The 15,946-nt window shown below is 43.6% G+C and overlaps 3 protein-coding genes across 3 annotated transcripts in view; 2 read left to right on the top strand and 1 right to left on the bottom strand.

Annotated features, from left to right (window-relative positions):
- Nucleotides 1-15,946, top strand: part of PARVB (parvin beta) — a 695,786-nt gene that overhangs the window by 119,990 nt on the left and 559,850 nt on the right. The gene's annotated exons all lie outside the window — the stretch shown is intronic.
- Nucleotides 1-15,946, top strand: part of SAMM50 (SAMM50 sorting and assembly machinery component) — a 718,434-nt gene that overhangs the window by 311,217 nt on the left and 391,271 nt on the right. The window lies entirely within an intron of this gene.
- EFCAB6 (EF-hand calcium binding domain 6) overlaps nucleotides 1-15,946 on the bottom strand; it is a 310,246-nt gene that overhangs the window by 85,932 nt on the left and 208,368 nt on the right. Inside the window, 2 exon segments of the mRNA XM_050805818.1 lie at nucleotides 5,550-5,668; nucleotides 14,165-14,261. Coding sequence (XP_050661775.1) covers nucleotides 5,550-5,668; nucleotides 14,165-14,261 — 216 coding nt within the window.

Here is a 15,946-nt window from a genome sequence, read left to right as displayed (position 1 = left end):
CACCCCCGGCCCAACAAATCAGCACTCCCCACTCCCTAGCCCCTTGCCCATCAAACTAGTCTCGAAAACCCCTCGCCTCTGAATTCTTGGGGAAGTGGATTTGAGAAATACCTCCTATCCTTCCACTTGGCTGGCCCTGTAGGTTATTAAACTCTTTCTTCTCTGCAGCACTTCTGTTTCAGGGAATTGGCTTTATCTATGCAGCAGGTAAGAAGAACCTGTTGGGCAGTTACACCCTGACCAGGACAGGCTGTCAGACTCCAGTTCTGACATAAGCAGCATCCTGTCCTCTGCACAGCTCTTTCCTCTCTGTCCCAGGACTTCCCACCCTCCTCAGGCTCTGGGCCTCTGCTCACGGATACCTGTCCCCCACCTCTGGCTACCTCTCTCAGCTAATGACTATGTATTAAGACTCAACTCAGGTGTTGTGTTTGGGAGTTCCTCCTTGAGCTCCTGTGGTGGCTGCCTCCACTGCTCTCTCCTGGCATGTGGCTGTTGTCACTGAGCAACCTGTGGGCAGGGGCTGTCTTTCATCTCTGGAACCTTTGAATCTAGCACAAGGCCTGGCACAAAGAAAGATCCAAAAAAATGACTGCTAAATGGTTGGTCAGATGAGTGAGTGGCTGCATGCACTTCCCTCTTGCAGCATCCTTAGCAGTCTCTCCAAAGTCAAACCAAAATTATTCCTCCTGAAATCTCGTGCGTAGAGCTCCTAACCTGGCTTCAGTGAGCAGGGTTCCTTTCACAACGGCCTCCTCCAGGCTTGCAATGCTTTATCCCTTTAACCCTCCACAGGCCAGCCTGTGACATCTGCATCCCCCTTGGCATCCCTGTGCCTCCCCGGCCTCTGTGCAGTTTGCTGGGGCCCCTGGGGGGTGGGCTCTGGGCAGAAGTGTGGCACTCGTCCCTGAAAGTCTGCGTGCAATCCTGCAGTTCTGCAGTCCCACCTGGGCGGGTGGAGTCCTCCACTAAGAGGATAACACCACAAGCTGAAAGCCAGCCAGGTCCCTGAGTCACTGCTTGGAAGCAGGAGCCACTAGACACACAGCAGGCTTTGGGTGAATGAGAACAAAACACAGACGTGCTAAGCCACAGAGATCTGGGGGTCAATTGATTAATTTACTTCAGTAGCATAAACCAGGCCCTCTGGACTGATCTGAAATTCTAAAATAGTGCACTTCATAGGTGCTTGAATAAATGTTGACTGAATAATGGATGTTGAACACTTTTTTCCTTGTCTATAGTCTGTCATATTTTTTACTTCTGTGTTTTCAGAAAAGCAGGACGGTATTTTCCTATTTGCTTCTGCCTGCCCAGTTTCCGGGGGCTGTCCTCTCCTGACAGTCAACTTGGAGCTGCTCAGACTGCCAGAGCTGATGGGGTGTGTCCTGCAGGCCCCTGCTGCTCCCCAAGTTCGCCGTAGCCTCTGGTCACCAGGAACATCGTGGTGAGGGTGCTTCACTAACACCGTGGGACAGCCCCACGGGGAGGAGGCCCGTTTCTGCTGCTGTTTCGGGGCCCAGGCTCCTTCCTGTTGTTAGAGCAACTGAAGGAGGCTCCTTGGTGCCTGGACAACCCATGGCGGCCACTGAGCCCCGTCCTGGCTCGCGGTGCCCCCTGCTGCTGTGGTGGAGAGGTGAATCGTCACTATCAGCAAACACTGGGGGAGGAAGAGAACACGCCAGGAGGGTGGGAAGCTGAGCATGATGAACTGATGTCACACCAACAAGTAGAAAAAGCAAGAAAAAAACCACAATATCAAGTTCCCACGGATCATCACTTCTGCTAAGTGCATTAGGGCTCATCTGTTGTTGTTTTACGGATTTTCTAAGTCTTCTAAAATGCGTGTGCATTAATATGATGACCAGAAGATCTTTTCAAAGCTATATTGTCATTTTGCCACTAACACTCATGCTCACATACACCCAGTGCTCTGCACGTACTAGGCTGTTTAGTTGCGTGACCATCCCGTTCATCCCTGGGGCCTTTTGGAGGGTGGAGGGTGAGAGGAAGGAGAGGATCAGAAAAATAACTATTGGGTACTAGGCTTAACACTTGGGTGATGAAATAATCTGTACAATAAACCCCCACAACATGGGCTTACCAATATAACAAACCTGCACATATACCCTCAACTTAAAAGTTAAAAAAATAATAATAAAAATCTCAGGCCTGGTGCCATGGCTCACGCCTGTGATCCCAGCACTTTGGGAAGCTGAGGCAGGCAGATTGCTTGAGGTCAGGAGTTTGAGACTAGCCTGGTCAACATGGTGAAACCCATCTCTACTAAAAATACAAAAAAATTAGCCAGGTGTGGTGGTGTGCACCTGCAATCCCAGCTACTTGGGAGGCTGAGGCAGGAGAATCGCTTGAACCTGGGAGGCAGAGGTTGCAATGAGCTGAGGTTGCGCCAGTGCACTCCAGCCGGGAAAACAGAGAGGGACTCCATCTCAAGAGGTCAGGAGTTCAAGACCAGCCTGGCCAACATGGTGAAATCCCGTCCCTATTAAAAATACAAAAAAATTAGCTGGGGATGGTGGTGGGTGCCTGTAATCCCAGCTACTCAGGAGGCCCAGGCAGGAGTATCTCTTGAACCTTGGAGGTGGAGGTTGCAATGAGCCGAGATCGCACCACTGCCCTCCAGCTGGATGACAGAGTAAGACTCTGTCAAAAAAAAAAAAAAAAAAAAAAAAAAAAAAAAAAAAAATCTCAGTTTCGCAAGACGAAAAGAGTAAAGAGTTCTGGAGCTGGATAGTGGTGACGGCTGCACAACGTGATAAATGTATTGAATACCGCTGAGCTGTGTGCTTAAAATTGGTGACGATGGTAAACTGTGCTATGTGTATTTTGACACAGTAAAAAAGTGGAGAACAAAAACAACAGCAGTGAAGAAAATCTTGCATCAATAAAAACTCGATTTGATTTTGAAAATGTAGATATTGCATGAAATACTTTCCAGGAAATAGTTCATCTAATGAAGTGAAACAAAAATGGCAGGTGCTATAATTCGCAAAGCGTCCTAGGAACTGCACGATTGACCTAAGGGAGAATGAAAAACACGGACACAGGAAGGGCCACCAGGTGAATGTGCGTGCTGACCCAAAGGCAATTCCAGAGGGAAAAAGGGATTCACTGAAGGGAGGGAATAGAGGAATTATCAGCCCAAGAACTGCACTTTTCTATGGCCTCCAAACGTATTCTCTCTCTAGCAAACCAGATTCACCATCACTCTTCCACTTCCTCATAAATTAATCTTGCATGTGAAATAACTCAGCTTAAAAGCTCAGTTTATTAGTCCTCGATTTCTGAGCCTTCAGAGGTCCTGGCAGGGACACAGCACTTAATTACCAAGACTTTCTCTCCTTAAGAGCATTTGAGTATCTTAGGCGTGAGCTCTGGATTATTCGTTTATCTTGGTCATTCTCAGCCCTGCAAAAGTGCAGAGTCAGTGTTTAAGAAGCGTTTGCTGGGCGAACAAATGAAGAGAGGGTGTGTGAAATTTACCGAGTGGTTACTGCACACCAGGCCCTGGGCTAGCACTTAATATGACTCCTTACCCAGGCCTCACAGCAGCCCTGGGTGACAGGGAACATTGGTGACAGGAAACATTAGTGCTGCTTTGCAGATGATGAGGAGTGTACAGCACAGAGAAGCTAAGTAACTTGATGGAGGCCACACAGCAGGAAGCAGGCAGGAGTCACGCCCACGCATCTGGCTGCAGTGCTGTTGCTCTTAACCACTTACCATCTGTGGCATGAGGTCAACTAAACAATACTGGACAAAATTCTGACTGCAAGCAGTTGTCAACACAGGGCGAAAATCTGTACATTTCATAATTATGTTCATAAGCGTATGAAGAAACTTTAGCCTCAAGCCAACAGTGAGTGTCCACCTCCAGTGGAAACGGAAATAAGCTCTGTCCCACCCTCAGAAAAAGGCTCCGTCCACTCTCATTTCCCACATGGGAACCCTTGTGGGGGACATGCCTCCAATGCCTCTCATCCCCATGGCCAGCCCCCACTCAGGGGTTCCCCCCTGGTGAGGCGGTGGTCTCCCAAGACCAGCACCTCCAGCCAGCCTCTCCCCTGAACTGTTTCCTGACTCATCTTCCTAAACCACAGCTCTGTTCGCCCCACAACCACACTCAAATTCCATTGTTCCTCACTGCCTGGTCAATAACACCTGAAAGCAAGGATCTAGTAAGGGATTGGCCCTACCCTTCCTTTCTGACCCTGGGAGCCCCATGCTACTTCTGATAGAACACCTGCCTCCTTGCAGACAGGTGGTCTGCTGACCACGAATGTCTCCTTCTCCATCTGGACCCATGACAGCTTCCAGCCCTCCCTGGCCCCATGCTCCTGCCTCACCGCCCAGGCCACCTGACTTGCTCTCTGCCCGGGGGTTTTGCACAGTTGTTGCTGTACCATAGTTACCTGTGTGAATGCATTCTGTGCCCTGACAGCTTCCCAAAGACAGGGACCATGTCGTCATCTTTGGATCATCCCAAAGGTCAACTGAGAGGGAGGGCTATGCATTTGCCTACTCTACAAAGATCTGCCTGTCAACCAGCTGAGACTACTAATGTAAGCTGCTCAAACAGAAATGGGCAGGGAGTCTAACTGGACCCTGTGTTGGAACCAATCTTTAAAAAATAAGGATTTTTTAAAGAATTTCCAGTTGCTTTTCTAAATTAGACACAAAACAACCCACCTAATTCTAAACTTGGCCAAGATTTCAGCCTTCCACTTTGAACAGATGAAAAGCTGGGAAATGGTATGAACTGTTTCATGAGTTTGCCTCCTGAGTGGACACATGATGTTGGTATACCATCCTGGGGGAATGCAGGTGGCTACGGACATATAATGAAGAAAGAGGTAATTTGAAGTTGGGTCTGGAACTTGGAAATAGATCACATTGTTAGTGGACTGTGAAACTTAGACATCTATCCAGGGAAGACCACAACTGGGGGCCCAATTCCAAAACAGCTAAATCGAAAATACATTTGACAAATGGAACCAACATCGGATATAATTTTCAGTTTAAGAGACTCTTGGGAAGCTACTCCAAGTTGCTAAAAGTTTGGTTTTTCTTCCCAGAGATTACTTATCTATAAAACAGTTGTGCAACATTAATTTCCATCTATAGGTAATGGGGAGAAACTGCTTTTCCCTTTACCCATTGCATGTCTGCTGAGTGAGGTGTATTAGAGTTAAGTCCTTGGAGAGTGACTTGTTTTGTTAAAACAGTATAAGTTTGGGCTTGAGCTCCCAGGTCCTTGGAAATAGAAACCTCTCAAGTCTGGTATGGATGACGAGCATTTACCCTGGTTCTCCGTGTTGCTGAAGACCAAGGCAACCACCAAGGCTGCTTGCTATGAGCACCAAGGAGCAAGGAACAAGGAAGGACGCAGGAGATGAGACAGATACAACCAAGAGAAAATACTCCCAGTCCCCAGTTACCCTGAAGTAGGAAAGGTTAGGCTGAATTTGCTGCAGCAAGCAACCCTAGTCCTTAAGAACAGAAACCAGCCAGTCTCATGTGCCACTTACCTTGCCCAAAGCTTTTCAAACTCTCTTGGTGTGAGGGGAATATCAAAACCATACAGTGCGTTCTTTATGTCCCGGCGTCGAAGAATGCCATTGCCCTCGTTATCGGTTTCTAGAAAATTCTACAACAACAGAAGATGGTATTTAGGAATATGTGAAATGTATGTACGACAACAGAAAAGATGTTCAATAGTCAGTATCTGGGACAATCCAAAGCATTTGTATCCCTGTCCACCTCCTTAATCACCTTTTAATCTAAGTTCCAGGTATCCTCATCATTCCTGGAAAGAAAGTGATAGAGCAAAATGGAAACGAGAATTAGGTGTTGGAAGCGGGTGGTTTCTGAGTTGCCTCAGGGGTTTGACCTGGATTCTTCTCCTGATCAACAACTTGGGTTCACAAATGATTAGAAACAAGGGCCAACCAGAGCCCAGGAAATGAGATGGAGGATCCTCATCTCAGTGATGGTTTGGTTTTAGCCCTCTGGCTGTAAGAGGGGAAATGAGGGACATTAGACTCCAGCTATTATGACAAGATTATATGGTACCATTTTTATGGCCCTGAGGGGTACAGAAGGTATTGTCAGGCATGTAAAAGGACCACAGACTTAAATAATAGCTAACACATGTGGTTCTCAGCAATGTCTTCAGTTGTTTCCAAGTAATAGCTCATTTAATCTTCTTCATAACAACACGATGAGGTAGATATAATGGGTACATCTACAGAACTCTCTGCAAGCATGATACTTAATAGTGAAAGAACAAAACATTCCCCTTAAGATCAGGAACAAAGTGAGAATATCTCCATCACCTGCTATTCAACATTGTACTGCAGGATCTCAGCCCGTTTATTTGGACAAGAAAAAGGATAAAAGGTGTAATGATAGGACAGGAAGAAATACAATTATTATTATTCACTGACATGATTGTATACATAGGAATACAAAGAATCCACAAATAAATTATTATAAGAGGTGAATTTAGCAAGCAGTCTGGATTCTATATCAACAGGCAAAATCAATCACAGTTTTTATATATCAGACAGGGAAAGTGAAATTTTAAAAGATAACATTTACAAAAGGCATCAAAAATCCAAAGGCCTAGGAATAAATCTGTGATATCTGAGAAATGCCTTTATACAGAAAAGTATAAAACTTTTCTGAAAGATATTGAAGAAGATCAAAATAAATGGAGAGACACTATGTTCATGAATTAGAAAACTCAAATATAATAGTAAAGGTGTCATTTTCTTTGTGGAACTTGACAAAGCGATTCAAAACTCTTGAAGAACAAGGTAGAGGGAGTTGCCTACCAATTAATTAAGATGTATCACTAAGTTATAGCGACGACCAAGATGTGATGTAGGTGCCAGCACAGACAAATTTATCAGTGGAACAGAATGAGGAGGTCAGCAGCACCCGCGGGCCATGATGTAGGCAGTGGTGATTCTCAGATCGGCCAGGAGAAAGGGGACTTCACAATGACCAGTGCTGGGACAGCGGGACTTCCATATGGAGGAAATGAGATGGGGTCCCTGCCTCTCAACACTTGGGAAACATCTAGTCCAGATTTCAAGACCTGAATGTGAAAGTTGAAACTGTCAAGCTCCTATAAGAGAGTGTGAGAGAATATCTTCATGACTCCCGGGTAGAATTCTTAAACAAGACCCATAGAGAGAGACGTTAGTAAATTTGACTACATTAAAAAGAACTTATATTTATCAAAAGACACCATATAAAAAAGGTAACAACACAGAATACACACTGAGAGATGATAGTTGCACCACATGTCACTTACAAAAGAGCAGGATCCACAGAGCAGTGTACACTATGACCATAGTCACAGTTTCTGCTAACCATGAGAAAAAGACAAACCAGCATGTAGACTTAAAGTCTCAAGCAAGCACTTCACGATCGAGGAAACCTGACCAATGAATGACCAAGTAAAGATACTCAATCTCACTAATAACTAACAAAATGCCAATCAAATCTGCAGTGAGATTCTATTACATATCCACTAGAGCAGAAAGAACTAGGAAGTCTGATGGTACCAAGTGCTACAGGATTGAGTGGTTTTGACAAAGTCAAAGATATTTACTATCCGGGTCTTTACAGAAAAAGTGTGCTGGCTCCTGGTCTAAGATATTGGCAATATTCGTTTCCTTCACCTGAATGGTGGTTACATGGTGACTACTTTAAACTTATTTAAACTATACATAGGCATTTTATATACTTCATAGTAGAGTCATAACTTTAAAAAAAAACAACTATGCTTTAAAAACAATTGGGTCTGTAGGATTTCAGAGTCCCTTTAAAAACACATAGCAGGTCTGGCATGTAAGAAACTTGGAAGTTACCACTCTGTCCCAACAACAAGTAAAAATATGACCAAATTGGAAAATCAACCACTCTTCTTAAATCATGAGAGAAGTGAAGTTACAGGCCAAATCACTGTCCCCAAAACTGGAGAGACAGACAGGTGAATACAGAGAATCATAACTTACTGGGACAGACACCCATAAGCAGAAAACTTTACAGGAACTTATGCCAGAAAGACAGAAGTGGAGGGAATAATTCCTAACTCATTCTATGAGACCAGTATTGCCCTAATACCAAAACCAGACAAAGATATTACAAGTAAGGAAAGCTACACACCATTATCTCTCATGAGAGATAATGTCATTGATAGTTCAACAGGAATAGCATTGAATCTGTAAATTGCTTTGGACAGTATGGTCTCAAGCTGAGAGCAAAATTAGGAATATAATCCCATTCACAATTGCCACAAAAAGAACAAAATACCTTAGAATATAGCTAATCATGGAAGTGAAAGTTCTCTACAATAATTACAAAACACTGCTCAAAGAAGTGATGACACTAACAAATGGAAAAACATTCCATGCTCATGGATTGGAAGAATCAATATCATTAAAATGACCATACTGTCCAAAGCAATTTACAGATTCAAGGCTATTCCTGTCGAACTACCAATGACATTCTTTATAGAACTAGAAAAAGCTATTTTAAAATTCATATGAGACTAGGCGTGGTGGCTCATGCCTATAATCCCAGAACCTTGGGAGGCTGAGGCAGGCAGATCACTTGAGCCCAGGATTTCAAGACAAGTCTGGGCAACATGGCAAAACCCTGTCTCTACAAAAATTACAAAAAATTAGCTGAGTGTGGTGGCACATGTCTGTGGTCCCAACTATTTGGGAGGCTAAGGTGGAAGGATGGCTTGAGCCTGGTAGGCAGAGGTTACAGTGAGCCAAGATCACGCCACTGCACTCCAGTCTGGGTGACAGAGTGAGACTCTGTCTCAAAATAAAATAAAATAAAATAAAATAAAATAAAATTCATATGGAACCAAAAAAGAGTCTAAATAGCCAAGGCAATCCTAAGCAAAATGAATAAAGCTGGAGGCATCAAGTTACCCAATTAAACTATACAGTAACCAAACAGTATGGTACTGGTACAAAAACAGACACATAGAACAGTGGAACAGAATAGAGAGCCCAGAAATAAGACTGCACACCTACAACCATCTGATCTTCAACAAAGCTGACAAAAACCAGGAATGGAGAAAGGACTCCCTATTCAATAAATGGTGCTGGGATAACTGGTTAGCCAAATGCAGAAGATTGAAACTGGGCCCCTTCCTTATAACAAATACCCCTTCCTTATAACAGAAAATAAACTCAAGATGGATAAAAGACTTAAATCTCAAACTCAAAACTATGAAAACCTTGAAAGACAACCTAAGCAATACCATTCTGGACATAGGAACCAACAAAGATTTCATGACAAAAGCAAAATTGACAAATGGGATCTAATTAGATTTGACAGCTTCTGCAGAGCAAAACTATCAATAAAGAGACAACCTACAGAATGTGAGGAAAATTTTCAAACTATGCATCTAACAAAGGTCTAACATCCAGCATCTATAAGGAACTTAACCCCATTGAAAAGTGGGCAAAGAACATGTCAGATACTTTTCAAAAGAAGAAATATATGTGGCCAACAAGCACATGAAAAAAAGCTCATCAGTGGTCACTACAGAAATGCAAATCAAAAGCACAATGAGATACCATCTCATACCAGTCAGAATGGCTACTACTAAAAAGTCAGCCGGGCATAGTGGCTCACACCTGTAATCTCAGCACTTTGGGAGGCAGAGGCAGGTGGATCACCTGAGGTCAAGAGTTTGAGACCAGCCTGGCCAACATGGTGAAACCCTATCTCTACTAGAAACACAAAAAAATTAGCCGGGTGTGGTGGCATGCACCTGTAGTCTCAGCTACTCGGGAGGCTGAGGCATGAGGATCACTTGAACCTGGGCGGAGGAGGTTGCATTGAGCCTACATCACACCACTGCACTCCAGCCTGGGTGACAGAGCGAGACTCAATCTCAATTTTTTAAAAAAGGTAAAAGAATAACAGATGCTGGCAAAGTCGCAGAGAAAAGGGAATGCTTATACACTGCTGTATGCCACTGTCGGTGGCAGTGTAAATAGTCCAACCATTGTGGAAAACAGTGTGGCAATTCCTCAAAGAGCTACCATTCAACCCTGCGATCCCATTACTGGGTATATACCCAAAGAAAGAGAAATCATTCTAAATATGTAAATATAAATATATTTATATAACATAAATATATTACTATCATATATAAATATTTTATATCATATATTTATATAACATAAATATTTTATATCAATATCATATATTTATGTAACTTAAATATATGATATTTATATATTTAGATAACAAATATATGATACATTTATTAGACTGATTAGATAACAAATATATGATATTAATATCATATATTTATATAAGACAAATATAAAGATACATGCACAGGTATGTTCACTGCAGTAATATTCATGATAGCAAAGACATGGAATCAACCTAAATGCCCATGAACGATAGACTGGATAAAGAAACTGTGGAATATATACATCATGGAATACTACAAAGTCATACAAAAGAATGAGATCATGTCCTTTGTAGGAACATGAATGGAGCTGGAGGCTAACATTCTTTGAAAACTAATGCAGGAACAGAAAACCAAATACCGCATGTTCTCACTTACAACTGGGAGCTAAATGGTGAGAACACTTTGACACAAAGAAGGGAACAATAGGCACTGAGACCTACTTGAGGGTGGAGGGGGAGAAGAGAGAGAAGATTTGGAAAGATAACTATTGGGTATTAAGCTTAGTACCTGGGTGACAAAATAATCTGTATGACAAACCCCCATGGCATGAATTTACTTATATAACAAACCTGCACACGTATCCCTGAACCTAAAATAAAAGTTAAAGAAAACTACAATACCATTTACATTAGCACCCCCCAAAATGAAATACTTAGGTATAAATCTAATAAAACATTAGCCAGGAATGGTGGTGTGCACCTGTTATCCCAGCTACTTGGGAGGCTGAGGTAGGGGGACCGCTTGAGGCCAGGAATTCCAAACCAGCCTGGTCTTATTTACAAGAGCTCTTACATGCAAGAGCTATATAATGAAAACTACAAAACTCTGATGAGAAATGTTTTATGTTTGCAAAACCTAAATAGAGATATTCCATGTTTATGGATAGGAAGGCTCAATAGCATCAAATATAGGTTCAATTCAATCCCAATCAAAATCCCAGCAAATTGTGTTGTAGAGATCCATAAACTTACTCTAGTTTATATGGAGATGCAAAAACTTAGAATAGTCAACACAATACTGAAAACAACAACAACAACAACAACAAACTTGGAGAACTGACACTACCTGATGTCAAGATTTACTATAAAGCTACAGTAATCATGACAGTGATATTGGTTAAAGAAAAGACAAGTAGAGCAGGGGAACACAATAGAGAGTCCAGAAACAGACCCACATAATCAACATATCCTTGACAAAGGGGCAAAAGCAATTCAACAGAGCGAAGGCAGTCTTTTCAACAAATGGTGCAGGAACAATTGGACATCTACCTTCAAATAAATGAATCTAGACACAGACCTTATACCCTTCACAAAAATTAACTCAAATGGATTACAAACCTAACTGTAAGATACAAAACTATAAAACTCTTGTAAGACAACATAGGAAAAAATTTAGATGACCTTGAGTTTGGCAGTGACTTGTTAGATATAATCCAAGAAAGAAAGAATTCATGAGCTGGGCTTCATTAAAATTAAAAATATCTGCTCTGCAAAAGACACTGTCATGAAAATGAAAGACAAGCCACAGACTGGGAGAAAATATGCATGAAAGATATATCTGATAAAGGACTCTTAAAACCCAACAAGAAGAAGAAAAGAAACAGTCCAATTAAAAAATGGGCCCAAAACTTAACAGATACATCACTAAAGTATATATGGAAAGATGGCAAATAAGCATAAGAAAAGATGCTCCATATCATATATCATCAGAAACATGCAAATTAAACAGCAATGAGATACCACTACACCCCTATTAGAATGGCCAAAATCTAGAACACTGACAACACTAAATGCTAGTGAGGATGTGGAGCAACAGGAACTCTCATTCCACGGCTTGACTGCAGAAACCAAGGCCTTGCCAACCCACCTGTCACTCACCCTCCAACAGTGTTTATCACTATTTTTTTCACAGCACTGATCTGCTTTGTTGCTCATTGACTGTCACCTCCACTGGTGCGTGATCTCCATGAGATGGGATCAGACTGACCATGGTTACCACTACATCCCAGTGCATTACTGGTGCACAATATGTGCTGAATAAATCCAAGCAGGGAAGGATGAAGCTGGAAAGGGCCCTGGAATTGGCCCTCAGGAGTCCCTGGGGTCCACAGAGAGCAGCAGCAGCAGATGAGGGCCAGGAGGCTGGTCTGACCGTCCTGAGAGGGCAGACTGCAGGACGGGAGGAGAAAGAGACCAGGAGAAGATTGGCAACTGGGAGTGTGGAGGAAGGAAGAGAGAGTCTAGGGTCAGCTGAGAGACAAGGCTGGCTGGAGAGCAAAGGGTCTCATCTCTTTTTAAGTCAGACCCAAGTGAGAGGAAGGTTAAAGAGAAGTTGGTAGAGAAGGTGTGGAGGATGATGCCAAATAGTGCACCCTGCTTTCTTCTCAGCTGGTGTTCACTGGGTCAGGTGCAGTTTCTAGTGCAGACCCTGCCCTGAACCCCTGAACTTGGAGGGCCGCTCTGAAAGTGGGCCACACAGAGCTCCAGTCTGTGTGATTGGTTGGCGTGGGCCAGCGCAGACAGTTCACTCCATAGAGGACACAATATAGACAGTCGACTCTATGGAGCCCACAGCACAGCCAGTCCACTCTGTGGAGCCCGCGGCACAGACAGTCCACTCTATAGAGCCACAGCAGACAGTCCACTCTGTGGAGCCCGCGGCACAGACAGTCCACTCTGTGGAGCCCGCGGCACAGACAGTCCACTCTGTAGAGCCACAGCAGACAGTCCACTCTGTGGAGCCCGCGGCACAGACAGTCCACTCTGTGGAGCCCGCGGCACAGACAGTCCACTCTGTGGAGCCCGCGGCACAGACAGTCCACTCTGTGGAGCCCGCGGCACAGACAGTCCACTCTATAGAGCCACAGCAGACAGTCCACTCTGTGGAGCCCGCGGCACAGACAGTCCACTCTGTGGAGCCCGCGGCACAGACGGTCCACTCTGTGGAGCCCGCGGCACAGACGGTCCACTCTGTGGAGCCCGCGGCACAGACAGTCCACTCTGTGGAGCCCGCGGCACAGACGGTCCACTCTGTGGAGTCTACGGCACTGACAGTCCACTCTGAGCGGGACAGGAGGCTGGGTAGAGACAGTCCCAAGAGGTCAGCAGCACTTCAAAGACAAACCTTCGTTTTGGGCACAGGCCAAGAAAGAGCAAACACAGAAAGAAAATGACCAAATGAAACGAAGTGGAGATATTTTTCAAAATAATGTGAAAATATTTCCATAATGCAGTTTAAAAAATTACTTATTAGAGGGAAGCTATTGCCTTCTTGTTGCATTATAAAGTGGTGATCTCACAGCCTAGATTTCAGGACAAACTCGGTTTTGCACGTGCAGTTCTATTATCCTGTAGGTCTGGCTGTCATTGGCCCTGTTGGATTAGACAGCCCCATCTCAATACCATAATCACAGTTTACATGATTACACATGGAGGGTATCTGCCTTATACATGTGCTTCTATAATTTTGGCAAGACAGGAAGAAACAGCTCTTTAAAATTTATGTTTATATTGTATAAAATTAAGTACAACAGCATCTTATATTTTTCATGTATTAGGTTGGTGAAAAGAAATTGTGGTTTTTCCGTTAAAGTAATGGCCAAAACCGTGATGACTTTTGCACCAACCGAATACATTTTTAACTCATATCAAGCCTGAGGTAATGCCAGGAATTTCTGTTCATGTAACTCCAACAATTCCTTATCTTTCTAAACCTCACCTGACCTTGAATGTGAGAATTTAGTTTGAAAAAATCTTTTAAGAATAGCAGGAGTCCCCACACTGGGTATACAGAATTGTTTTCCCATCTTAGCAGCTGGATCTGAACAGCTTCATCATCCCAGTGATCTTGCAACATTGAAATCGATTTTCTTTCCTTTTAAGGAAATAATCATTTTCTTACCTTAGACAAGTCTGACCATCTGTTTTTTGCTTTGGTAACAAGATACTGATGAGCCTGTTCACAAGCTAGTTCTGAATCCGCGACCTTCTGTTTTGGTCTTAAAAGAAAAAAAAATAATAAATAACTGTGTTGAAATTTAATGGGTTCATTAATCTCCCAAGGGGTTTCCCTATCCCCCCTGTTTGTTTCAAGGACACCATTAAAGTCTGTTATTTCACATCTGGTTTAACTTAATTCTTAAAATACAGTCTTATTTCTCCAGCTGCACGTCAGGGAAGTCTTCTGACATTGTGTAAGTCCTTGTTTATTTTCAGATAAATGCTATTCAACTTTTTTTTTTTCAGCACACAAAACAAACAGGGCTCATTTATTCTCAGAAGGGGGAAAACACAATGTAACATTAAGTGTCTTGGGAGGAAAACAGCTAAAAACTTTTATTTCTGAATTTGCAAGTTGGAGAGATAATGGAGACTACAGGAAATGGTTGAGAAACACTGGGGGAACTTCTCAGCTCATTTTCCAAGGTGAGGCTTGTAGGATTTAAAGATAGGGCTGGGCGTGCTGGCTCACGCCTGTAATCCCAACACTTTGGGAGGTCAAGGCGGGTGGATGACTTGAGGTCAAGAGTTCGAGATCAGCCTGGCCAACATGGTGAAACCCTGTCTCTACTAAAACTACAAAAATGAGCTGGACATGGTAGAAACATGCCTGTAATCCCAGCTACTCGGGAGGCTGAGGCAGGAGCATTGCTTGAACCTGGGAGGTGGAGTTGGCAGTAAGCTGAGATCGTGCCATTGCACTGCAGTCTGGGGGAGAGTGCGAGACTCTATCTCAAAAATAAAAATAAATAAAAAGGATCAAAATTCTGTCATATTTACTCACAGGATGGACACTTAAAAAAAGACCCTGTGCTCACAGGTCCCTGCTAGGCCACAGTAAAGCACAATAAAGGCTGAGGCTGGAGGGGCTGGGATGCCCTGGATCTTTCCACGCACTAGAACAAAGTAGGAATGGAGGAAAATGTGTAAAGCCCATGTGCACACCCACCCTGGCGCCCGGCCAGTGTAAACTGCAGTCACTGTGATTTTCCTTCTCCACCTGCCTCCCCCTGCCCTTGACAGTGCTGTCTCTCCCCACTCTCTTCTGAGAGGTCATCTCTTCCAACGTCCCCAACTACAGCCTTGACGCTGCTTGCCTATGAGTCTGCACCACCGGTACTACACCCTCACCTGCTTTTCTGTGCCATCTTTCTCCAACTGCCTACCGGACTCTGCAGAATCATGGAATTTCGAGGGTGGAAAGGGATCCAAACTCAACCAGCCAATCCCCTCTCACTACTTGACCACGTAAGGCTTTGGAAGATTGATGGAATTATGTTGCGTTTTTACAATTTTTGCTTAAAAGGACTGTAAGTCCTAATGATGTCTATTGCCCTGCCTTCACGTTTAGACTCCTCCTAAATCCCACCTGCACCAGAGGACTCACCTGAGCCTCCCCAAAGTGCTGTCAGAGAGCCCGCGAGGGGCATGTGCTATCTCAGCAAAGTCAGTGGATCCCAGTTGATTTCACTGTCGAAACGCATATCCAAACAGCCCTAGGCCCCCTGCTTTCCACACCCTGATTTCTTTTCCAGGTTATAAGGCTTGATTATTTCCTTAATTATCCATGAGCAAACCAATGAATCCTACTGCTTTTCCATCTATTTTCCCCTTTCTCATTTTACATACTTGTCCCTCTCGAGAGATCAGGAGGTTTTCCGGTGGTTACTTAATTCCTCTCCTA

Source organism: Macaca thibetana, chromosome 10, assembly GCF_024542745.1.
Source record: "Macaca thibetana thibetana isolate TM-01 chromosome 10, ASM2454274v1, whole genome shotgun sequence".
NCBI lineage: Eukaryota > Metazoa > Chordata > Mammalia > Primates > Cercopithecidae > Macaca > Macaca thibetana.
This window is presented reverse-complemented; position numbering and strand designations above follow the sequence as displayed.